The sequence below is a fragment of the Rhinichthys klamathensis genome, unplaced genomic scaffold (assembly GCF_029890125.1).
Source record: "Rhinichthys klamathensis goyatoka isolate OS25496 unplaced genomic scaffold, OSU_Roscu_1.1 h1tg000135l_1, whole genome shotgun sequence".
NCBI lineage: Eukaryota > Metazoa > Chordata > Actinopteri > Cypriniformes > Leuciscidae > Rhinichthys > Rhinichthys klamathensis.
The window spans coordinates 1262170-1289627 of record NW_026606670.1 but is presented as its reverse complement, the minus strand read 5'-3'; the positions used below and the strand labels follow the sequence as shown (position 1 = coordinate 1289627).

The 27458-nt window shown below is 37.9% G+C and overlaps 1 protein-coding gene across 2 annotated transcripts in view; it reads right to left on the bottom strand.

Moving 5' to 3' along the window:
* rgs17 (regulator of G protein signaling 17) overlaps positions 1 to 27458 on the bottom strand; it is a 40797-nt gene that overhangs the window by 5227 nt on the left and 8112 nt on the right. The window contains exons 1-2 of one of the 2 annotated variants that reach the window (XM_056257163.1): positions 25548 to 25608; positions 15120 to 15250 (exon numbers count right to left, since the gene is read on the bottom strand). In XM_056257163.1, coding sequence (XP_056113138.1) covers positions 15120 to 15250; positions 25548 to 25559 — 143 coding nt within the window. In that variant the 5' untranslated portion in view covers positions 25560 to 25608. Of the gene's footprint in view, positions 1 to 15119; positions 15251 to 25547; positions 25609 to 27458 lie in introns of those variants that run through there. The other variant, XM_056257164.1, reaches the window with a different exon arrangement.

The following is a 27458-nucleotide window of genomic DNA, read 5'->3' as shown; positions in this document are numbered from 1 at the left end:
TTTATCGCAAGCCGTTGCAATATGCATATCGCGATATGTACATTTGCAATATTTCGATATATCGTGCTGCTGATAATAATAAATAGAAAAATTCTTGAGCAGCAAATCAGGATATTAGAATGATTTCTGAAGGATCATGTGACACTGAAAACTGGAATAATAACTGCTGAAAATTCAGCTTTGTCATTATAGGAATTAATTACATTTTAAAATATATTAAAATAGAAAACAGCTATTTCAAATTGTAATAATATTTCACAATATTACTGTTTTTAATGTATTTTTGATCAAATAAATGCAGACTTGATGAGCATAAGAGACTTTTCAAAAACCTTATTGGCCCCAAACTTTTGAACCTGTGTACCTGAGGCAGGTGATGGTGATGAAATACTCTAAAACTAGAGCTTCACGATTTTGGATAAATTGAAAATTAAACATTTTGTTTAAAATAGAGATCATGATTCTCCCGCGATTCTGTACAGACAACTAAACAAAATAACATTTTATGAATAAATATTTAATTAATCAAATCATTATTAAAAAAAAACAAAAAAACATGAATGAATGATTTAATGACTCACTCATAAAGATTTCACTTGTTTCATTACTGGATGAATCAGCATTTTTGAACGAATCTCTTTAAAGGTGCATTGCGCTAGTCTATGAGTTTTTGCAGAACTATGCCCCCCTCTGGCGACAAGGGAAACTGCAACCAGAGGTGTGCACGCTCATGGACCACACGCACGCTTGCACGAGCTGTTCATAACCAAAGGAGCATCAGCCGCACAAATCTTTTGTTTACAGTCATAATGTCTTCAGAGGTAATAAAGTTATAAATCTGCAAGTCATTTAAAAAATATGAAAGGACAGGCATTTGAGTACATTACACACTTATGTGTGAGGGGAAAACGGGGGTAGTAGAAAACTTCTCCATTTGTTGAAAGCCTTCCCGATGTTGACTCTCGTCTTATTCCGACGCCTGTCTGACTCCAATTTGGCCCTTTTGGAGGCACTAGACAAAAGTTTTCTTTTCTTTGTCTTACGTGGAGTTTCCGTTGGGGTTTGGAATGAACTACAAGCTAATCCATCTTCTACTTTTGTCGAAAGTTGACTAAAGTTTTGTCGCTCGAGTTGTCTTCGCTGATACGGAGAATGGCGGCGCCGGCGAATACACAAACCTGCCAGACATAGCCAGTTGAGCGTGAACGCGCATGACGTCACGCCCAGTCTCAAATTCCGTCCCGAATAGGGATGGGAATCGAGAATTGAACCAATTCCTTGGAACTGTTAGTATGCCTGCTTAACGATTCCGCTTATTGGTTCCGCACGTTGCAAATGTGTCATGATGTCACACACGCGCTGCGTTATTTTGATTCAGAACGCAACAAACATGGCATCGAGGCAGAAGCGCTCGTTTGGTTATATTTCACGCGAAAAGATGACAATATGTGAGGTGCCGTCTAGGGCTTAAATCAAACTTCATTCACGCACACATATGAAACACTTGCATAAACGTATACTAGTCAAACATACATGTATACTGCTGAATGCTCAAACAAATACATATGAAATGCACAACGACACACCTAAAGTCGCTCACGCATACACGCAAACTCTACACACACGAGATGCGCGAAACTCTCCAGGCACATACTCATATGAGACGCGCGCGCGCACACAAACTCTCCATGCACATACTTTTATGAGACGCGCGCGCGCACACACAAACTCTCCACGCACATACTCATATGAGACGCGAGCACACACAAACTCAAACTCGCGCACATACTCAATGAGAGTATGACGGCGCCTCATAACAATATGGTCACTTGTTGCAACACCTGTAAAATTTCCATTTCGTCAAAGGGGGGGACCTCCAATATGCAGAAACATTTGGCCAAACATCATGAACAGACTTTAGTCCCATGAAACTTAAACTGGAATGTCACTGTTTCTGTCACTGCGACTTCACGAACAGGTGAACACGCGCACGCACACATCACTTTTAAAGTAAAATTGAGGATGCAGTGCATGCAATGCATCGAGATATCGAATTGAACTGAATCGATGACATGATAATCGTAATCGAACCGAACCGTGAGACCAGTGTAGGTTCACACCCCTAATACGCTGTGCTGTGTCAGCGAGTTAATAATAATTAACAAACAAACAAACAAACAAGTTATAAGTTCAATAAGTTAATACGAACAAACAAATTTGTACTTATTCCCTCACCCAATGAGAATCGATAAGAGAATCGATAAGGAATCGAATCGATAAGCAATATTGATAATGAATCGAATCGATAAGCAATATCGATAATGGAATCGGAATCGTTAAATTCTTATCAATTCCCATCCCTAGTCCTGAATCCCTCTTATTTATTTTACTGTACAGGATTATAGAGGCAATCGCAGTGATCAGAGAAGGGCTCATTCAGCCCATCAGGCAATTGTTTAACCCTCTGGGGACCAATAAATAGAAATGCACCCAGTCATGCACACAAATACAAAACACCATCATGGTAACACACACGACACTAAAATAATGCAATAAACATTATAGCTGCAGTTTGTAACTTTTGGCGCTCCAGAGGTTAATAAACAGAACTGCATGCGTCTTGTGGAAGAACATTGTAGCCGGAGTTACTTCTCTCTGTTTATGTCAATTACGAGTCACACAGGTACTGGGCTACTCCGCAGGGGTACGACCCAAACCAGTAAAAAAAAAAAAAAAAAAAAAAAAAAATCATAATATAAACCATTATTATAGGAGTACCGTAGTGATTTAAGATAAGACAAAAACACGGTTTGGAAAATGGATTCATGATGTACTTGATTATTATATACATTTTGTACATTTTGAACACAAAAAAGTTATGAACTGCAGCTTTAATTTAACAACAAAAAATAGCATAAAACCCTAATGCCTTACCCTAAACCCTAACCCTAAACCTTTTAACTGATATTAAAAACCTAATTATTAAGTTTAAAATCCATCAAAACAATGTTATAGTCTAGGGACATTTATATGTAGAACAATAAGTATGATATTATAAAGACAATATACTGTTTCCAAAATTAAATTATAATGAAATGGACATTTAGAAATTAATAATATATAACAAAAATAAATATTTTATAGAAATAAATAACTATAATTTAAAGTTAAATAATAATAGTCACAACTGTTAATTTTCTTACTGTTAATTTTTTTATTTTTTTAAGAGGACCCCCAAGCACCCCCTTCTGGCACCCAATTTGATAAGAACAGTACAAGTCTAAGCATATTCTGAGTAATAACATTTCTCCTCTAGTCCAATAACAGCATTTATTAAAACTAAGCTACAAATTACAGGTGAACATCCACTGCGTTTCTCAATCAAAGTCTCTGTAGAGCAAGTATAATTGGGTTTGTTAGCCATGGGGTTCGACAAGCTGACAAGACGCTAAATATATAACATGTACTACACAGCTGTTTTGCATGTGATGGGGGACAGAAATAGCCGTTTACTGAGCAGATAATGAGAGTGTGTGTGGGGGGATGGCTGTGGAAACCCGAGGTTACAGAGTAGGGTGCCTCTTCAATGTTTGCTTTATTTCATGCAATATTTGTATTCATTCATGTTATTTTTAGTCCCCCTGCAAGCTGTGCTATGGCCTTTCCAATCTTTCTTTGTTTTTTCACAAGCTAATTTAACTCTTTAAGGAAGACTGATGTTATGCGTTTCTAAATATATGAGCATGCTTAAAAGTGCACTCAGTTATTATCAAATAAATGCACCATGTAAGTTTGCAAACTGAGACAAAGCTTCTTCCACATAGGCTATGCTAACCAACAACAATGCCAACACAAAACAAATAAACGAATTTCACTGGGTCATTCCTGTTACGCAGTACCTTTTGAAATCTGTAATGTTAGAAATGTAATGTTAGCTTCCTGTGTGCATGAGTACTTTGCTTATTGCACCTAATAACATTAAGCATGTCACACGTATAACAGTCATGTGTCCAGTCTATTCTCTGTTGTCTGCAACGACCTAAAACTTGGACTTTTTGTAATTTTTTGTAATCTTAAAATCATGCATTTATCGCAAGCCGTTGCAATATGCATATCGCGATATGTACATTTGCAATATTTCGATATATCGTGCTGCTGATAATAATAAATAGAAAAATTCTTGAGCAGCAAATCAGGATATTAGAATGATTTCTGAAGGATCATGTGACACTGAAAACTGGAATAATAACTGCTGAAAATTCAGCTTTGTCATTATAGGAATTAATTACATTTTAAAATATATTAAAATAGAAAACAGCTATTTCAAATTGTAATAATATTTCACAATATTACTGTTTTTAATGTATTTTTGATCAAATAAATGCAGACTTGATGAGCATAAGAGACTTTTCAAAAACCTTATTGGCCCCAAACTTTTGAACCTGTGTACCTGAGGCAGGTGATGGTGATGAAATACTCTAAAACTAGAGCTTCACGATTTTGGATAAATTGAAAATTAAACATTTTGTTTAAAATAGAGATCATGATTCTCCCGCGATTCTGTACAGACAACTAAACAAAATAACATTTTATGAATAAATATTTAATTAATCAAATCATTATTAAAAAAAAACAAAAAAACATGAATGAATGATTTAATGACTCACTCATAAAGATTTCACTTGTTTCATTACTGGATGAATCAGCATTTTTGAACGAATCTCTTTAAAGGTGCATTGCGCTAGTCTATGAGTTTTTGCAGAACTATGCCCCCCTCTGGCGACAAGGGAAACTGCAACCAGAGGTGTGCACGCTCATGGACCACACGCACGCTTGCACGAGCTGTTCATAACCAAAGGAGCATCAGCCGCACAAATCTTTTGTTTACAGTCATAATGTCTTCAGAGGTAATAAAGTTATAAATCTGCAAGTCATTTAAAAAATATGAAAGGACAGGCATTTGAGTACATTACACACTTATGTGTGAGGGGAAAACGGGGGTAGTAGAAAACTTCTCCATTTGTTGAAAGCCTTCCCGATGTTGACTCTCGTCTTATTCCGACGCCTGTCTGACTCCAATTTGGCCCTTTTGGAGGCACTAGACAAAAGTTTTCTTTTCTTTGTCTTACGTGGAGTTTCCGTTGGGGTTTGGAATGAACTACAAGCTAATCCATCTTCTACTTTTGTCGAAAGTTGACTAAAGTTTTGTCGCTCGAGTTGTCTTCGCTGATACGGAGAATGGCGGCGCCGGCGAATACACAAACCTGCCAGACATAGCCAGTTGAGCGTGAACGCGCATGACGTCACGCCCAGTCTCAAATTCCGTCCCGAATAGGGATGGGAATCGAGAATTGAACCAATTCCTTGGAACTGTTAGTATGCCTGCTTAACGATTCCGCTTATTGGTTCCGCACGTTGCAAATGTGTCATGATGTCACACACGCGCTGCGTTATTTTGATTCAGAACGCAACAAACATGGCATCGAGGCAGAAGCGCTCGTTTGGTTATATTTCACGCGAAAAGATGACAATATGTGAGGTGCCGTCTAGGGCTTAAATCAAACTTCATTCACGCACACATATGAAACACTTGCATAAACGTATACTAGTCAAACATACATGTATACTGCTGAATGCTCAAACAAATACATATGAAATGCACAACGACACACCTAAAGTCGCTCACGCATACACGCAAACTCTACACACACGAGATGCGCGAAACTCTCCAGGCACATACTCATATGAGACGCGCGCGCGCACACAAACTCTCCATGCACATACTTTTATGAGACGCGCGCGCGCACACACAAACTCTCCACGCACATACTCATATGAGACGCGAGCACACACAAACTCAAACTCGCGCACATACTCAATGAGAGTATGACGGCGCCTCATAACAATATGGTCACTTGTTGCAACACCTGTAAAATTTCCATTTCGTCAAAGGGGGGGACCTCCAATATGCAGAAACATTTGGCCAAACATCATGAACAGACTTTAGTCCCATGAAACTTAAACTGGAATGTCACTGTTTCTGTCACTGCGACTTCACGAACAGGTGAACACGCGCACGCACACATCACTTTTAAAGTAAAATTGAGGATGCAGTGCATGCAATGCATCGAGATATCGAATTGAACTGAATCGATGACATGATAATCGTAATCGAACCGAACCGTGAGACCAGTGTAGGTTCACACCCCTAATACGCTGTGCTGTGTCAGCGAGTTAATAATAATTAACAAACAAACAAACAAACAAGTTATAAGTTCAATAAGTTAATACGAACAAACAAATTTGTACTTATTCCCTCACCCAATGAGAATCGATAAGAGAATCGATAAGGAATCGAATCGATAAGCAATATTGATAATGAATCGAATCGATAAGCAATATCGATAATGGAATCGGAATCGTTAAATTCTTATCAATTCCCATCCCTAGTCCTGAATCCCTCTTATTTATTTTACTGTACAGGATTATAGAGGCAATCGCAGTGATCAGAGAAGGGCTCATTCAGCCCATCAGGCAATTGTTTAACCCTCTGGGGACCAAGGTGTTTTTGGGGTCCTTGAGATGTTTTGACATGCTCTGACATTTGTGCTTTTTTCAGTTGCTTATAAACATATTAATGGCACAGGTGAAATTACACTCTATTTAGCACAAACAGGGCTACCATAATGTGTGAGCAACATGTATGTACATGTTTGCATTTTTGAGAGAATATTGTTTATGCATGGTTATTGAAAAAACTAAAAATTAAAGTTTCTGAAATAAAGCTACAAAACACATACTAAATATGTGTCCACAAGACTTTTGACTAATGGAAGTTGTGGCCTAGATTTTCTGCTTCAAAATTATCTGAAAATCATCCTTTCTAATCATTCACATAACACAATAGATTCTTTTAAATTGTGAAAAACATTTTTTTTGTTAGCCAAGGCAATATGCGAATGGGCGCGAACGGCCCAACCCCATTGTGAATAATTAGGTGGTTGAGAAGACAAAGACGACCCGCATATTAATGAGCCTTTCATTCAGGTGTGTCACACAAGAAAGAATGCAAGGACAACACACACACACACACACACACACACACACACACATACATACATGCTATCTTGCACGCTCCTCTTGCTTGCTCTGGTCTGATCGCTGATCGATTGCTCCTGTCTGCCTCGCTGCCTGCTGTGTGTTTGTTTGCTTCGAGGCTGTAAGCTCCGCCTGAGCCTCGTATTTCTTTATGTTTTGAGCCATCATTTACTATCTAGTTGTTTATACTACTAAATACAGCTTACCCAACATCTCAGATTAACCTTACATATCTAGCTTCCGTTATTGTTAACACAGCACGCTAGTAACTCGCTAACGTTAGCCTGCTAACGCTCCACCCGTGCGCTCATTTATATATTTATTTTCTCTCGCGCGCCCGCGCCTTTGAGTTCATAAAGTCCAGGTAAGTAAGAAATCAGTTAACAAACACGGTGAGTAATGTCTTCTTGTCCTGTTATTGTCACCTGTGTCACATGTCATATGTTTAGTATAGCCTTCTCCGATGGCAATATAGGATTTATATGTGATAAATGCAAGGAGACAGTCAGGCTGACGGAGAAGATTTCAGAACTAGAGACACGCATCCAAACTTTAATTGAGGATGGTAAGAATGCTAGAGCTTTAGATAGTGTTTTGGATGCGCCTAGCATAGTGAACTCTTTACATGATTCGGTTCCGGCTGAAGTAGAGCCCGTGCAGCAGGGCAGATGGGTGACCGTGAGAGATCACCGCTCTAGTCGCGGATCAAAGAACCACTCTTCCGTTCCGATTCCCATAACAAATCGATTTGCCCCACTCAGTGAAACACCCACTGAGAATTCTGTTGATTGTGCCCTGGTAATTGGTGATTCGATCACACGGAACGTGAAAATAGAGACACCAGCCACCATAGTCACATGTTTACCGGGAGCCAGAGCGCCTGACATCAAAGCAAATTTAAAAGTGCTGGCTAATGCTAATCGTAAATTCTCTAAGATCATTATTCATGTCGGCACTAATGATGTTCGACTCCGCCAGTCGGAGATCACCAAAATTAATATTAAAGAGGTGTGTGAACTCGCAAGTACGATGTCAGGCACTGTAATTTGCTCTGGCCCCCTTCCTGTACGCAGGAGTGATGAGATAGTTAGCCGATTGGCCTCACTGAATGGTTGGCTGTCGAAGTGGTGTCTGCTGAATAATATAAAATTCATAGACAATTGGAAAAGTTTTTGGGGCAAGCCTGATCTGTTGAAAAGAGATGGTATCCATCCCTCCTGGGCTGGTGCTGCTCTTCTCTCTAGTAATTTGGCTCATAGTCTTAGAGATAAAACATGACAATCTGGGGCTCAGGTCAGGAAGCAGACAGACTGGCTAAACCGACCGTCTGCTAGCGGCCTCACGTCACCAAGGTCAGATAAATCCCATCACATAGAGCCTCTTTCACCTAGATATCATCATATAGAGACTGTGTCTGTTCCCCGAATTTGGAAATCCAAAAAACGTCAGGTTAAAAATTTAATTGATGTTCAACAAATAAAAAACAGATATAATACAGATGAGCAAATGATAAAGCTTGGGTTGCTGAATATTCGATCCCTTACTTCAAAATCTCTCATAGTTAATGATATGATTTCAGATTATAATCTTGATATGCTGTGTTTGACAGAAACCTGGCTAAAACCAAACGATTACATTATTTTAAATGAGTCAACCCCACAAGATTACAGTTATAAAAATGAACCTCGTCTGAAAGGCAAAGGGGGAGGTGTTGCTGTAATTTATAGTAATATTTTCAAAACCACTAAGAAATGTAGCTTTAAATATACTTCTTTTGAAGTATTGGTGCTTAATGTAAAAATATATAGTGTAAACGATAAATCACATTTGAGAATTATGCTGGCTACTGTATACAGGCCACCAGGGCACCATAAAGATTTTATCAAAGAATTTGCGGACTTTCTATCAGATTTAGTATTGGCTGCAGATAAAGTACTAATTGTTGGTGATTTTAATATACATGTAGATAATGAAAAAGATGCTTTGGGATTGGCATTTAAAGACATTGTAAACTCAATCGGAGTTAGACAACACGTGTCAGGACCTACTCATTGTCGTAATCATACTCTAGATCTAATAATATCACATGGAATAGATATTGATGCCGTTGAAATTCTGCAGCAGAGCGATGACATCTCAGATCATTATCTAGTCTCATGTAAATTACATTTAGCCAAGGCTGCAAAGCCGACTCCGTGTTATAAATACGTTAGACCTATAACTTCTGCCACTAAAGATTGCTTTATCAATAATCTTCCTAATCAGTTTCATCATCTCAGCATCCCGGATAGCTTAGAAGAACTTGATATTGCAACAGAAACGTTTAACTCTCTCTTTTCCAGCACTTTAGACGCAGTTGCTCCGTTGCGCTTAAAGAAGATTAAAGAAAATAGTCCAATGCCGTGGTACAGCGAGCACACTCAGGCCCTTAAGAGAGCAGCCAGAAAAATGGAGCGCAACTGGAAGAAAACTAAACTAGAGGTATTTCGGATTTCGTGGAAAGAGAGCTCGATTGCTTACAGAGAGGCTTTAAAAGCTGCTAGATCTGCTTATTTTTCAAACCTATTAGAAGAAAATAAACATAATCCTAGGTATTTATTTGAAACAGTGGCTAAACTAACGAAAAAGAAAGCTTCAAGCTCAGAAGTGTCAAAGCGACACAGCAGTGATGACTTTATGAACTTCTTCACTTATAAGATTGATAATATCAGGGACAAAATTATAACTATGCAACCGTCTACCACAGTATCGCATCAGGAAGTGCATTGTAGTCTCCCTGAGGAAAAATTTGATTTATTTGTTGCTATAGGAGAGGAAGAATTCTGCAAACTCGTTAATTCATCTAAATCGACAACTTGTATGTTAGATCCTATACCGACTAAGCTACTGAAAGAGATGTTTCCAGAGGTCATATATCCTCTTCTTAATATCATTAATTCATCTTTGTCTCTAGGATACGTACCAAAAACCTTTAAACTGGCTATGATAAAACCGCTTGTTAAAAAACCACAACTTGATCCTACAGAATTAGTCAATTACAGGCCGATCTCGAATCTGCCTTTTCTGTCAAAGATATTAGAAAAAGCAGTATCTTCACAACTATGTTCCTTTCTAGAAAGAAATGATATCTGCGAGGATTTTCAGTCCGGATTTAGACCGTACCATAGCACTGAGACAGCTCTCATTAGAGTCACAAATGATTTGCTCTTATCATCCGATCGTGGTTGTATCTCTCTATTAGTGTTACTCGATCTTAGTGCTGCATTTGACACCATTGACCACAACATTCTTTTAAATAGACTAGAAAACTATGTTGGCATTAGTGGAATTGCATTAGCATGGTTTAAATCATACTTAACTGACCGTTATCAGTTTGTAGCAGTAAATGAAGAGATGTCTTATCGATCACAAGTTCAGTATGGCGTACCACAAGGCTCAGTACTAGGACCGCTGCTGTTCACTCTGTACATGCTACCATTAGGAGATATCATTAGGAAACATGGAGTTAGCTTTCACTGTTATGCCGATGATACTCAGCTGTATATTTCTTCAAAACCCAACGAAACTTACCAATTCACAAAATTAACGGAATGCATAGCTAATATAAAAAATTGGATGACTAGTAATTTCCTACTACTAAATTCTGAAAAGACAGAGATTCTAATTATTGGACAAAAAACTTCCACACGTAATAACCCAGAATACTGTCTAACACTTAATGGCTGCTCTGTCAAGTCTTCGTCGTCGGTTAGGAACCTGGGTGTGCTATTTGATACCAACCTTTCTTTTGAAAGCCACGTGTCTAGTATCTGTAAAACTGCATTTTTCCATCTTAAAAATATATCTAAAATACGCCATATGCTCTCATTGGGAAATGCGGAACAATTAGTCCATGCGTTCATGACCTCAAGGCTAGATTATTGTAATGCTCTACTGGGTGGTTGCCCTGCACGCTTAATAAACAAACTACAGCTAGTTCAAAACGCCGCAGCTCGAGTTCTTACCAGAACCAGGAAATATGACCATATTAGCCCGGTTCTGTCAACACTGCATTGGCTCCCTATTAAACATCGTATAAATTTTAAAATATTGTTGATTACCTACAAAGCACTAAATGGTTTAGCTCCGCAGTACTTGAGCGAGCTCTTAACGCATTATAGTCCTTCACGTCTATTGCGATCTCAAAATTCCGGCCAGTTGATAATACCTAGAATATCTAAATCGACTGCAGGCGGTAGATCCTTTTCCTATTTAGCACCAAAACTTTGGAACAGTCTTCCTACCATTGTCCGGGAAGCAGACACACTCTGTCAGTTCAAAGCTAGACTAAAAACACATCTCTTTGACCTAGCATACACATAATACATTATAGACTTCTATAAATTCAATGTTAGGCTGCATAGATTAGGTCAGCCGGAACTGGGAACACTTCCCTTAAATCTTGATGTACTCGCTACATCATAAGAAGAATGGCATCTACGCTAATATTAGTGTCTTTGTTTATCCCGAGGTTTTCCCGCAGCCTGCCGGATCCAGGCCGTGTCCAGATCTGACGAGGGAGCTTTGCCTGGACCCGATGACAATGCAGTGCTGAAGTATCCACTATCCTCTCCCTATGGAGGATCCCTTTCCCACTCTACAGATAAAGCGTTGTGAATTCCGGCTCGCGTACCCCGAAGTGATAAAATAAAACAAAATTCTGTATCAAAATTTTTAGGCAAGAAAAGTAGTTTGTTTAGGCTGGGTTGTATGAATTACAAACCTGCGCACATATTTTAAAAAGCACATAACTATAGAATTCTGAATGAGCATGTGAACGCCGTCTGCGTTAATCACAGGTTCGCGTTTTAAGTCTGATCATTTCGACGGAGGTGAATCAATCAAAGTTAACTTTAGCTGGAAGTAACATTATTCAAGAACCGCTATAACGCCAAAACAATCTGTTACCTTAAATGATATGTTTATCTCTGTAAAGCTGCTTTGAAACAATCCATTGTTAAAAGCGCTATATAAATGAAGATGACTTGACTTGACATACATATATATATATATATATATAAAATCAAAATATAAATGAAAGTCAAAAGCACATTTTTAGTCATACCTGGAAACAAATCCTGTTCAAATAGGTTATATGGGCCATTCTACAGAATTGGTTCAAAGTTAGAGTTGGAAACATCTTGAAAAGAAAATTGTCTTTTTCCATAAATGTCTTAGTAGGCCAATACATTTTATCATACATATTTCAAAGTTAAGGATTCATTATTTTGATATAGCTTGCATTGGAACAAACACTATTCTTAGTTGATTAGTTTATTGACAAAACATACTATATATTTAACATATGAGCAGAAACTGCTAACAAAAGTTTATTTGATGTCTATTTTAGAGTTAAAACTTTATAATCTATCCAAAACTAGTCACACACACGATTCAAATTTAAACAGTAGGCTATTTTTGCGTTTACAGACACTAACGTTATTATATATCGCGATTAGAACAAACCACAAGAATAAAACACTTACAGTTCAGCTTGCTCCTCGAAGTGAAAATAAACCAGCACTTGTTCTGAGGTAGGTAAATGTCCCAGGATTATTCCTTACAGCCGCGCAAGACGACAGTACATTAATCTGACTAAATATAGTGTGTTTACAGAGTTTATATGGGCGTTTACACGTCTCAATGTGTTGCTTCAGATCATTAGCGTTTGAATAGCGCGCGCTCTCCGTGGGCGTGTCACATTAGCGGAATAATGAGATGCGAGAACGATAATGAGAACGGCTGACACCTCTCTCTTTTTATACAGATTACATAAACAGGGAATATTTATTTTAGTTTTAAATTAGATAATTTAAAAGTACAAGCTTAAATGATCATAAACATATATTGCTCATGTCTGGGTGAATAGTATTCGCTGAGTTTTGTTTAAGTTTAAGAGACGTGCTCCAGAAAAAAAGTTCATGGACACGGAGAGGCAGAACGCACACCCTGTTTATTTTCTTTATTTTACAAAAGCACAATTTTTTATTTCGATTGTAGGTGGGCACATACAAAAGTAGACATTTAACAGTTTTTTTATATATGTTTCATAACTCTGTATGTCCAGAAATGATGGAGTAGTTTAAATCTATCTTTCTGCTATGTGAAAAAAATCTGCCAAAACGCACGGGTGCGTTCTTGGTCCCCAGAGGGTTAAGCATGTATGGGTTAGAAAAACGTGTATTTTTAACATGAAATGTTGTGCAATGCACCTTTAATGAATGATTCAATGACAAATACATTTTTTTAACAGTCACTTGTCACCACCTACAGGTGCAACGACGTAATTAATACAATCTTTATTCGAAGCGTCAAAACTCAAGTTCCTTTCAAAAGGTGATTTACTCTATTTTGATTGCTACTGTAGACATCAGTTTTTATAACCAAACTATAAACTTTTATCCAAGTACTTGTGTGATAATCTGAATTATTGTAACAGAGATATAATGAAAAGACTGTTTGTATGAAACTGTTTCATACCTATACATGACAACAGCTCTCTCTGGCTCAGTGGCAGCGCCAACGCAGATTTGAATCTTCCACTGTGATCGTACTTGTCAAAGGTTTAATAGACTTTGCCCGAATCATTGTCATTTAGGAATAAGAAAGCATGGGTGTTTGAATTAAGATTACGATATTTTAGCAATTAATTGCGCAGCTCTATGTAAAACTCATTTCTAAGCAAATATCTACATACAGTACAATTTAGTGTTGTCAAAAATATCGATATTTCGATAAATATCGATACTGAAATATCTGAACGGTACCAATACTAATTTCCCGAAGTATCGATACTTGCCGAGCGGTCACTTTCACTTCTCTCCAAAGGCGCGTTGACAAACACCACATCGCTCTGGTTAAATAGCAAACGTGAAGTGAATGGAAAGATTGCGAGGGTGGCACCCCCGCGACCGGCTTTGGTTGATTGATAAACACCGCGATCGGACATGTCGGAGAATAGCGCGCACACGCATAAAAAACACACCGCGAGCAGGCATGTCGGAGAATACGCGGACACGCGCTTCACACTGTGAGCGTGCTGCGGGCACCCAAAAGATTGTTTGACTATCAATAATCCCTAACATCACTCACTTTTTAAAATTATTTTATAGGTGAAAACAGACTTAAGGAACAGGCTCCAGGGGTACCATTTAGCAGCATATATGCTCAGCATCAGGGGTGTTTGTTATTTGGACAGACCTGCCCCCACTGCTAAAAAAATCCTAAAAGAAACACTGTAACTCTTCTCATTTTAACTTTTCTGAAACATTAACCAAGATGGCCTAGTATTGTTGTTGATATGAGTCTGTGTTGTCTAGTATTTTCACCGTTTTCTTAAAGTTAACATAATCTGACTGAGGAATTTTAGACAAGTAAATATTGTAACTGTGGTCAAATGTAAATTATCTTGTGCCTATTTAACTTTATTCAAAAATTATTATTTAATTCTGCAATTTTCCTTCATTAGCGATTATCATCAATTTGATTACACAGATACTAATTAAACTAAACAGCTAGACAATGGCATCTCTGAATTCAATAATGAAATGCCTTTAACTGAAAATTGAATGTTTAATCTTATTATTATACATTACTGACACTCTATCCTCCAATTTGATACTGTTAAGTGCTTTTTTGTTACAGTATATTTTAATCTTTGATAACAGTAGGTAATAAAAATACAACGGATCATGAAAGCTCTGGTCCAATTAAAAAATATTAACAAATAGAACTCGGGACATTTTTGTTCATGTAAAATATACCTCATTGTCATGTTCTAGACTTGTTATATTTAGCTTTAAATACAAAAAATACCCCTTTAATATTGTGGCAATTTTTTTCTCTGTGGTATCGAAAATGGTATCGAATATCGATATTTTTCAAGGTATTGTATCGAAGTTAGAAATTCTAGTATCGTGACAACACTAGTACAATTACATGTTTTTACTGACAGAAAAACATAATGAAACGATGTGGCGTACCAGAGGCATTTGCAGCATCCACACCAGCAAAGACAGCAGGTGTTGGGCCTCGGGTGACCAGGCGCCTGTGGGGGTCCTTCAATACGTCCCTGCTGCCTTTTCCTCATTTCAACTCCACTCACACTCTGAGGCTGTGGACAGACACATCTGATTAGAAACAAAGCAGTGGGAGCTTGGGAACTGTGTTAGCTGAAGTATTTTGTTAACTGCAGATGCTTCTAAATCTAAAGTAAGCTTGAAAGGCATGATTAATTATTTGGAGTTTCTAGGAGAGAGATTTATGGTAGGGTTATCGTAGCTTTTCCGATGTAAGCGATCATAAGGATGCTCAGAATCTGGGCATGTTGGACTCCATCCTACTCTACTGTCGGAGGCTTATTCAGCTCAAATCCATGTGAGAGTGTCTGTAGAGATTGAACAAAAGAGAGGCAGACAGACAGACAGAAAGTAAAGAAATACCCTCTTCAGACTACACATTCATTCCTCTGGCAAGATGCTAAATTAGTTTGAGCTGTAAGAGAGTGAGAGTGAGTGAGTGAGTGTGTGTGTGAGAGAGAGAGAGAGAGAGAGAGAGAGAGAGAGAGAGAGAGAGAGAGAGAGAGAGAGATGCAGTCACTCCCCCACCCCTGAACACAAACAGGCTGTAGTAGTGTGGGATCTCACATGTTCTGACACAAGTGCAAATGCAACGGATTTCCTTTTAGGAAGTAAACGGTTTATAAAAATGCAATGGCTGTCACTTCCTGTTTTTTAAATACACTAAATAAAAGCATATTCCCTCCCTCCTTTTGCTCCATTGCGCTTAAAGAAGATTAAAGAAAATAGTCCAACGCCGTGGTACAACGAGCACAGTCGGGCCCTTAAGAGAGCAGCCAGAAAAATGGAGCGTAGCTGGAAGAAAACAAAATTAGACGTTTTTCGTATTTCGTGGAGAGAGAGCACGATTGCGTACAGAAAGGCCTTAAAAACTGCTAGATCTGCTTGTTATTCAACACTCTTAGAAGAAAACAAACACAAACCTAGGCATTTATTCGAAACAGTAGCTAAATTAACGAAAAATAAAACTTCAACACCGGACGTTTTAAAAACAGCACAGCAGTAATGACTTTATGAACTTCTTTACTTACAAGATTGATAATATTAGAGAAAAAATTATAACTATGCTACCGTCTACTACAGTATCGCATCAGACAGTGCGTTGTAGTCTCACTGAGGAAAAATTACATTCATTCATTGCTATAGGAGAGGAAGAATTGTCTAAACCCATTAAATCATCTAAAACTGTATGTTAGACCCTATACCGACTAAGCTATTCAAAGAGATGCTTCCAGAGGTCATAGATCCTCTTCTTAATATCATTAATTCATCTTTGTCACTAGGATATGTACCGAAAACTTTTAAGTTGGCTGTTATTAAACCTCTTATTAAAAAACCGCAACTTGATCCTAGAGAATTAGTCAATTACAGGCCGATTCTCGAATCTACCTTTTCTATCAAAATAACTAGAAAAGGCAGTATCTTCACAACTGTGTTCCTTTTTAGAAAGAAACGGTATCTGCGAGGATTTCCAGTCAGGATTTAGACCGTACCATAGTGCTCCTATCATCCGATCGTGGTTGTATCTCTCTATTAGTTTTACTCGATCTTAGTGCTGCATTTGATACCATTGACCACAATATTCTTTTAAATAGACTTGAAAATGATGTTGGCATTAGTGGAATTGTATTAGCATGGTTCAAATCATACTTATCAGACCGTTATCAGTTTGTAGCAGTAAATGAAGAGATGTCCTATCGATCACAAGTTCAGTATGGCGTACCACAAGGCTCAGTACTAGGACCGTTGCTGTTCACTCTGTACATGCTACCCTTGGGAGATATCATTAGGAAGCATGGCATTAGTTTTCACTGTTATGCTGATGATACTCAGCTCTATATTTCTTCGCGCACCGACGAAATGCATCAATTCACAAAATTAACTGAATGCATAGTTGATATAAAAATTTGCATGACTAGTAATTTCCTACTACTTAACTCTGAAAAAACAGATATTCTAATTATTGGCCAGAAAACTTCCTCACTTAATAACCTAGAATACTGTCTAACAATTGATGGCTGCTCTGTCAAGTCTCCGTCGTCAGTTAGGAACCTAGATGTGCTCCTTGATACCAATCTTTCATTTGAAAGTCACGTTTCTAGCATGTGTAAAACCGCATACTTCCATCTTAAAAATATATCTAAATTACGGCATACATTTCAATTAAAAATTCCGCAAGGATAGATTATTGTAATGCTCTACAGGGTGGTTGCCCTGCACGCTTAATAAACAAACTACAGCTGGTCCAAAACGCAGCAGCTAGAGTTCTTACCAGAACCAGGAAGTATGACCATATTAGCCCGGTTCTGTCAACACTGCATTGGCTCCCTATTAAAAATTGTATAAATTTTAAAATATTGCTGACTACATACAAAGCACTAAATGGTTTAGCTCCCCAGTACTTGAGCGAGCTCTTAACGCATTATAGTCCGTCACGTCTATTGCGATCTCAAAATTCTGGCCAGTTGATAATACCTAGAATATCAAAATCAACTGCTGGCGGTAGATCATTTTCCTAGTTAGCACCTAAACTTTGGAACAGTCTCCCTAACATTGTCCGGGAAGAAGACACACTCTGTCAGTTTAAATTTAGACTAAAAACCTGTCATTCACGTAGAACATTATACATTTCCATTATTCAAATCAGTTAAATGATTATTAGGCTGCATAGATTAGGTCAGCCAGAACTGGGGACACTTTCTACAACACCCGATGTACTCGTTACATCATAAGAAGAATGGCATCTACGCTAATGTTAGTCTTTCCATTTATTCCGAGGTTTACTGAAGTCAGCCGGATCTGGGCCGTATCCAGATCAGACAGTGAACCTGCGCCTGGACACGACCACAACACATCCCTGAAGTGCCAGTCTCATCAGCCCTGTGAAGGCCTCATGGACTAGCCTGGCTCCGCCCTCCTACGTACTTCCGCTCAATTTTCATTTTCCTTCAGTACTACGTCTGGGATTGTGGTGTATTCTTTGGTTTTCTCCGGTCAATTTTTTACCGGTCCAATCAGCGAACAGAGGGAGTGGCTGAGAACGATGACGTTGATGTCGTGCGCTAGTTTGAGTGATTTGAGTCGTCATACGTCCCGACCAAATGTCAGCGATTGGTTATGGCAGATCCAGAGTGACTCTGGGCAGATCCAATAGTTTTAAACTTCAACAGAGTACCCGCCTACAAGGAAGTTAACGCTTGTCAATGGAGCGAGGCCAGACTCTTTGTACAAATGAAATGTACAAGAGTCTGGTGGGACCAGGCTACTCATGGACACCTCAATAAACTCGTCTCCATACCGGCGTGATGACTCCGACCTCCAACCAGATGGAACTAGATAAATATTGTGAATGTTCTGATCCAATCTTACTTATGACCTGTAATGTTGCCTGAATCATAATCATACACTGTTCGTTCGTTGGCCAGAGGAGAACTGACCCCTGACTGAGCCTGATTTTTCCCAAGGTTTTTTTCTCCATTCTGTCACCTGATGGAGTTTTGGTTCCTTGCCACTGTTGCCTTGGCTTTTTGCTTGCTTAGTTGGGGACATTTAATATTCAACAATATTATTGATCTGCCTTACTTCAGGTGGACGATGACCCAATTTTCTTCTAGAAACAAACTTCTTGTATTATTTTCATGTTATCACAGTGAAGCTGCTTTGATACAATCTGTATTGTAAAAAGCGCTATATAAATAAAGGTGACTTGACTTGACTTGGCCTAAAAGATGTATTCTATAAGGGAAAACTAATTAGGTAAATAGATAAGACACAATGTCAAGGAAAAATGTATTTGAAACTAAACGAGTATTAGGTCCGTTTTCCTGGAAAAAGAAAAACTATACATTTTAAATGTGTGATTATTGTCAACATTTAGGAGCTCGCTATTACATGTACGTTTGATTTAAAAATTCTCATTTTGATTTTATAATGTCTTTAATAGCTTGGCTCCATATACGAATAAATATATGCAATCTGTGCAAATAATTTTTTTTACCAGTAAATAGACAACTAGGGAGCAGACGTGAAATAAAATCAGACGTTTTCAATAAATTCTTCCATGTTGGGTTCCCAATATCACTGGCTTGTTAAAAACAACATCAGAGCACAGATCGTGACCACAAACATTTTAACGGCATGTGTTTCCAAGAAGCCCTCTATCAGGAGAGGAAATAAGCAAGTGTTTTTCTCTGAGCTCTGCTCTACTCTAACTGTGATCCATCAACGTACCATTAACATGTCATTGAAGCACATGGCTGACTATTCTGTTTGACAGTTTTATTAAAGGTGACCATAGGGTCTTGGTAGGTACTATAGAAGCACCGTACCTGCATAAATATGAACATTGTGATTCAAAAGATATATTTTGTCATATGTGATTCTGATCACTGATAAAAAAAAAAAATTAAAAAAAAAATGTGTTACTATCATTTTACTACCATCATGTTACCTTGGCAACTAACTGAAATACTAAACTGAAGTACTAAAATTACTAAAACTGAAATAAAAATAAACTAAAGCTATTAATCTAAATAGAAGTATATATTAAAAAAAACTAATAAAATAACAAAAGCACATAACAAAATTACTAAAACTTAAACTAAAATATATTAAAATATTAATAAACACTATAATAGTATATAGGCCTAAGTGATACAAAAAACTCTGCTTGCACACTATATAACAAGTCTTCAGAAGCCTTAAGCCCCGGGAATACTTCATTTTCCATGTTACACTCCATCTCACGCAAAGATTCACAGGGTTTCACTCGCATTAGCGACTAATAGATGTGTGTGAACTGTAAAATGTATTTAAGAGCACGAGAGTGAATAAAATGTCTTAAATATATTAAATGGTATAACAAACGTCTTATTTAGAGGTCAACCGATAGTGGATTTTATTGATAACGATAACTAGGTTGGACAGCACTGGTCAATAACCAATTACCCAACCAATACTGAATGAAAACAAACAAAATACTCCAAGTAAACTAGTGCTGAAACTTTATAACACAAATAAAATAAAATAAAAAACAGTGCTAAACCATGAAAATGTACTGTACTTAATAAATAATAAATAAAATATATAAATATGTATAAAAATGTATAAATTATACCTTCATCATTCATGTTAATATATAGTGCATTAACTAATGTTAACAGACTTTAAAAACGTCCATAGAACGTTTGAAAAGTAACTGACACTACTGGAACTTCAAACGGGACGGGTTCTATGGTCAGATGAGTGGGCTGAACTGAAGAGAAGAAGCGCCAACATGGATATGGGAATCTGAAGGATCTGGAGAGATTCTGTATGGAGGAATGGTTTCTGATCTCTTGTCAGTTGTTTTCCAAACTCATCAGGCATTATAGGAGAAGACTTAGAGCTGTTATCTTGGAAAAAGGAGGTTGCAAAACGTATTTAAAGGAGAACTCCGGCGCAAAATGAACCTTTGGTCTAATTACACATTGGTACCTAGTCAACCGTTATCTGAGATTTGTTTTCATGATTATCGAATGTAAATAGTTTTATCTCTAAAAACAGTTTAGCCTATAAAGCTAGTATAACGCTAGTATATTGGGCATAGATCAATGACAAATAAAAATCGCTTGTTAATACCACTAACAAGGCTCAAAATAGCCCCACACTAACACGGTAGCATAATGAGGGTCCCTACCTTCAAACCGAAGCATTGAGAACTTTGTCAGTGTCCAGACAGTTTAATAAGAAGATATTTAATACATACAGTCAACTTCGCGTATACAGGCAGGAGCCATCTTTGAAATACAGTCTCTACCAGTCGATCTACGAACGCCGATCCAAGCCTGCTGTTCGCGCTCACCTTATCACAACTTATAGCTCGTTCACATCTCACCAGCGCACTTGGATCGGCGTTCGTAGATTGACTGGTAGAGACTGTATTTCAAAGATGGCTCCTGCCTGTATACGCGAAGTTGACTGTATGTATTAAATATCTTCTTATTAAACTGTCTGGACACTGACAAAGTTCTCAATGCTTCGGTTTGAAGGTAGGGACCCTCATTATGCTACCGTGTTAGTGTGGGGCTATTTTGAGCCTTGTTAGTGGTATTAACAAGCGATTTTTATTTGTCATTACACTATGCCCAATATACTAGCGTTATACTAGCTTTATAGGCTAAACTGTTTTTAGAGATAAAACTATTTACATTCGATAATCATGAAAACAAATCTCAGATAACGGTTGACTAGGTAACAATGTGTAATTAGACCAAAGGTTCATTTTGCGCCGGAGTTCTCCTTTAATAAAAGGGGGCAAATAATTGTTCCCAACGTGTTTTGGAGAAAAACATTTATTTCATAATGTGATTTTCCCCCACTTTCAATTCTTTTACTTCAATGAAAGGTTAAATTTTTTGCTAATTTTTTTAATAAAATATCAAAAAGATTAACAATGCAGATTTATTTTTTTTACAGCCATCACTGATCATATTTACCAAGGGGGCAAATAATTCTGACCAGCACGGTATCAATTTGCTTTCTCATGTCACAAGCTTTAAATATGCAACTTTGTTTGAAAACTAATGCATAATTAATTACTTTATAATGATATGAAAACATGTAGTGTACTGTATATACATACGTTTCATTGTCTATGTTATAAATCTGGCACGCTCTGTGAGGCGCGCAGTCTCACGTGTCAAAACAAACACCACAGTGTCAGTGATAATTTTTATTTCGCCTTTAGAGGCCGCCATGGGCGGCGCTAGGGAGGGGCTAGCAGGTGCTTCAGCACCCCCAAGAAAGACCAAAGCACCCCGATAGCACCCCCCAAAATAATGTCTGGAATCAATTATATTCAAATATATGTTATTTCGAGATATTAAGTCGTTATTTCAATATAATATCTCGGTATTTCGACATAATAACGGCCAATTTTAGTCCCGCCAAAGCCTTTTTTGATCGGTGAGTGATGTAGAATAGAATGACTGCTGCGCTTGACAGGGCGCATCACGAGCAGAGAGAGAGAGCCCCGGCCGCGCGCACTCTCACGTCTTCAAACACTTCTCGCGCATATTAATCAAAATCAATTGACACGATAGTAAAAGGTCGGAAGACCGCAGTTTCACGTGGAGCATTTGGAGATTTGTTCTCCTGAATTACCGCGGTGTGTGAATTGTGCTAAAAAAAAAAAACACGTTGCCTAGCTTATCGTCTCTAAAAAGCGTTCCGCCCATTCAGCTGACCTAAACCACATTTCAATAAACGAAAAAACCTATCCAGTGATATGTTTTCTGTATTGACGCAAATCTTGTGCGATGTCCTAAACTGCCGAGATAATCACACAAGCCTGCCGTAGACGTCCACTAATGACACGTCCGATACGCAAACGAATGACTCATTTTAACCATTCACTTTAATGAATAGTTGAAACAACTGACATGTCCAACACTGAACTCACGAGACCTCTGAATCGGTGTATAAAAAAAATCGGTAACACTTAATTAGATTAGTTAACATTTAGTTAATTAACTGCACTTCAGCATTGTTAATGTTAATTGTTTCAATATTTAGAGAGTCAGGCCCACTATATGTGTGTTGTAGCCATTAAATAAGCGCATTTAATTTCATTTTTGTTAAAATATTATAATGGTTTTTTTTTTACATAGTATGCTGATTATGAAAATTGAACAGCATGAGTAAGATGCGCGATATATCGGAAGATATGATGGGTCAGACATGATTTTGACCACTAAATTTACATTTACACATTTACATTTAGTCATTTATTTTAGCCGCTTTTATCCAAAGCGACTCAACTGAGGACTAAACCAAGCGAGTCATCGTGAAAAGGCAAAAACAACGCAAGAAGTGCTCAAAATACCAAGTTCGGACATTGCTCGGAGTAGCATAAGCCACACAAGCGAGGATTTAAAGGAAAAGGATTTTTATTTTTTTATGTTAAGTATAAATTAAGTTTTGTTTTGTAGAAAACCTTTTTTAAAGTGAATTTCGTTTTGTATTAATTGTATCTTAATTTTAATCAATTTTTCATCAACCAATTGACTGGGTATAATAGCCTAAATAAGAAGCAAATATAGCAGACAATATTATATGATAAAGATAAGGAGGCGCAGGCGCGATTGCATTGCACGTGAACTGGAGCACATCTCATCATAAATTTTGCTCATTTAAATAATAGTGTGTGTGTGTGTGTGTGTATATATATATATATATATATATTGCGCAGCCCCCCCTGTCAATGATCTAGCACCCCCTCAGCACCTGCGTTAAAAATTATCTGGCGCCGCCCCTGGAGGCCGCTCTTGTACTGTATAATGACAGCGGACCCTTCTTAGCCACTTCAGCAACGGACGCAACCCAGAAAAACGATCAGCATGGATTTGATAAAAAAAATTATTAACTAATGTTAACAAAGATTTATAAATACTAGTTTTGTAACTTAAAGCTGCCGTCGGCAAAATTTTTTTGATCATATTCAGTGAAATCGACACTATAATCCGACAGAACAACATAAATAAAGTGGTTTTAGAAAAAACCCCGAGCTTCTAACTCCACCTGGAGCGTGTTATTTGTTTTGCAAAAATCCACAGCTCCCGGATCATCGGGTCCAATCAGCGCAGGGGGGTGTGAGATCTGACTGTCAATCACAGATCTTGCACACGCCACCCCTCGCGCACGTTACAATGACATGCACACGCGGAAGTTCGCGCAGTAACGAAGAGTGATGGCGGAAAATCAAGTAAATGAATAAATGACGTTAGCAATTGCAATCTATCGGTAGATTAGACAGGACAGCATACCTCCAAATAATCCATGGTGTTGATGGATGCTGATGAGACGGGCGCGTTCACTGAAAATCTGGTGCACATGCACTGACGAGCATGAACTATTCGTATTCGTTGATAGTGGGGGAGGGCCATGAGAGTTGTAGACGTTCAAAATTTTGCCTAAGTCCACTCAATCTGCCAGACTTGCCGACTGCCGACTCTTTAATTCAATACCGCGATAAAAGCTTCAGCAATTATTGTGATGTGAAAATTTTATCACAGTATAAATTCAGTTTAAAGTTGGCCTATAAAGAATTACAAAATTACAGTTTGAAGGAGAAATATATAAAAACCTTTTTGTACTTTTAGTATTCTAATAAATTCTATAATTTTGCTTATAAATGTCTCCTTGTATCCCTTTATTAAGATAAAACACATTATTTGATAAATATTGTGCATCTAAAGTTTTTTAATGCACTCCTAAATTTTCCGGCTTAAGAGCACATGGGCTCCTATTACAAAGTAATCGTCAAGCCTGGTATACTCCTTGGCCGTAGAAGGCCGTGTTCAGTGTGTGCACAGCACACTATCTAAAGCCGGTGTACACGCAGTAAACTTTGGGCTTTAGGTTTGAAGATCAGAAAGAGTTAAAAGTTAAAACGGTTTCAAAAGACATAAGGCTGAATAAATGATAGCAGGCATTTCATTTTAGGGTGAACTCTCCCTTTAACCCCAGCACTATACTTCAGTTGTTTTTTGGCCTTTATAACAAATAAATGGGACTTGCTTCATTACTCTATTCAATTAATCACTTTAAGCTCTACAAGTTGTTTGCGTGTATCACAAATGTAAAAAATGTGACAATACACTTACTGGAAACACTGGTAAACATGATGACCCACACTATGACCTCATCAAATTTGTTGATTTTAGCACAAACCTTATTAGAAAGAGATCTTTTGCCAGGGTTTGACAGCACAAACACCATATCACATCACCTAGATATCTGATCCAAATATTTAGGGACAAACAGTCTGGCCACTAAACAGACAAGCTGGAGGTCTGGGATGGTATCAAATTTTCATTTCCCAGTATGGTATTGGTAAATATCCCATAACCACGGGGCATTTGGTTGGCTGACTTTCTGTCGCAACGTGTGGTGCATAATTTAAAGATTGAAATGCATTGCTGTGATAAAGGACAAAAACCACATAACAACCTGTTTTGATGTACGAAAACAGCTTTAAACATATTACACATAATTTGCTCTCTCAAATAAATATATAAAGCACACTGCATATGAAAGTAAATATTTTGTTCCAATCTGCAATTAGTATTAGTAGTATTTGATTTGTACTAGGGTAATAGTAGTGTACTGTCTCATTACATAGCATTAACATTAACTCAACATTACTGATATTACATTCTGTATTTTGTTTGTGAATCTCTAAATCCACTCTGATTATATATCTATAATAATATTATAGGTTAATATTATAACATTTTAGAATTGTTGTAGGTAAATTATAGTTAAACAGAGACCTTGAAACAGAAACCTTACCTCTAAATTCATCCTTTCACTTAAAACATGTGTTGTGATAAACAGCCCTTCTACCTGGTGATGAAAACTCAGTGTGTCAGGGATGTAATGTGAACAGTAAACACCCTTTAGGAGTTTACCATAAAGGAGCCATATAAACCAAATATGCAAAACATATATCAGTTATATCAGTGCCAGGCAATGGAAAACATGCACCCTGATGCAAAACACACTGAGGAGTCCCTTTGTTCACATTTAGAGCACTCACCAACAATTCTGCTCAATATGTAAAAGAGTAAGTTGTGTATTGAGGAAAAAGCAATTATACAACCAGACTCAGTTCGATTTCATAGGAAATCATATATTCAATTTATTACATGATAAGCTAAAAAGAAATGAACTATATACAGGTCCTTCTCAAAAAATTAGCATATTGTGATAAAGTTCATTATTTTCCATAATGTAATGATAAAAATTAAACTTTCATATATTTTAGATTCATTGCACACCAACTGAAATATTTCAGGTCTTTTATTGTTTTAATACTGATGATTTTGGCATTCAGCTCATGAAAACCCAAAATTCCTGTCTCAAAAAATTAGCATATCATGAAAGGGTCTCTAAACAAGCTATTAACCTAATCATCTGAATCAACTAATTAACTCTAAACACCTGCAAAAGATTCCTGAGGCTTTTAAAAACTCCCAGCCTGTTTCATTACTCAAAACCGCAATCATGGGTAAGACTGCCGACCGACTGCTGTCCAGAAGGCCATCATTGACACCCTCAGGCAAGAGGGTAAGACAGAAAGAAATTTCTGAACAAATAGGCTGTTCCCAGAGTGCTGTATCAAGGCACCTCAGTGGGAAGTCTGTGGGAAGGAAAAAGTGTGGCAAAAAACGCTGCACAACAAGAAGAGGTGACCGGACCCTGAGGAAGATTGTGAAGAAGGACCGATTCCAGACCTTGGGGGACCTGCGGAAGCAGTGGACTGAGTCTGGAGTAGAAACATCCAGAGCCACCGTGCACAGGCGTGTGCAGGAAATGGGCTACAGGTGCCGCATTCCCCAGGTCAAGCCACTTTTGAACCAGAAACAGCGGCAGAAGCGCCTGACCTGGGCTACAGAGAAGCAGCACTGGACTGTTGCTCAGTTTTGCATGTCATTTGGAAATCAAGGTGCCAGAGTCTGGAGGAAGACTGGGGAGAAGGAAATGCCAAAATGCCTGAAGTCCAGTGTCAAGTACCCACAGTCAGTGATGGTCTGGGGTGCCATGTCAGCTGCTGGTGTTGGTGCACTGTGTTTTATCAAGGGCAGGGTCAATGCAGCTAGCTATCAGGAGATTTTGGAGCACTTCATGCTTCCATCTGCTGAAAAGCTTTATGGAGATGAAGATTTCATTTTTCAGCACGACCTGGCACCTGCTCACAGTGCCAAAACCACTGGTAAATGGTTTACTGACCATGGTATTACTGTGCTCAATTGGCCTGCCAGCTCTCCTGACCTGAACCCCATAGAGAATCTGTGGGATATTGTGAAGAGAAAGTTGAGAGACGCAAGACCCAACACTCTGGATGAGCTTAAGGCCGCTATCGAAGCATCCTGGGCCTCCATAACACCTCAGCAGTGCCACAGGCTGATTGCCTCCATGCCACGCCGCATTGAAGCAGTCATTTCTGCAAAAGGATTCCCGGCCAAGTATTGACTATTGAGTGCATAACTGAACATAATTATTTGAAGGTTGACTTTTTTTTTTTGTATTGAAAACACTTCTTTTATTGGTCGGATGAAATATGCTAATTTTTTTAGACAGGAATTTTGGGTTTTCATGAGCTGTATGCCAAAATCATCAGTATTAAAACAATAAAAGACCTGAAATATTTCAGTTGGTGTGCAATGAATCTAAAATATATGAAGGTTAAATTTTTATCAT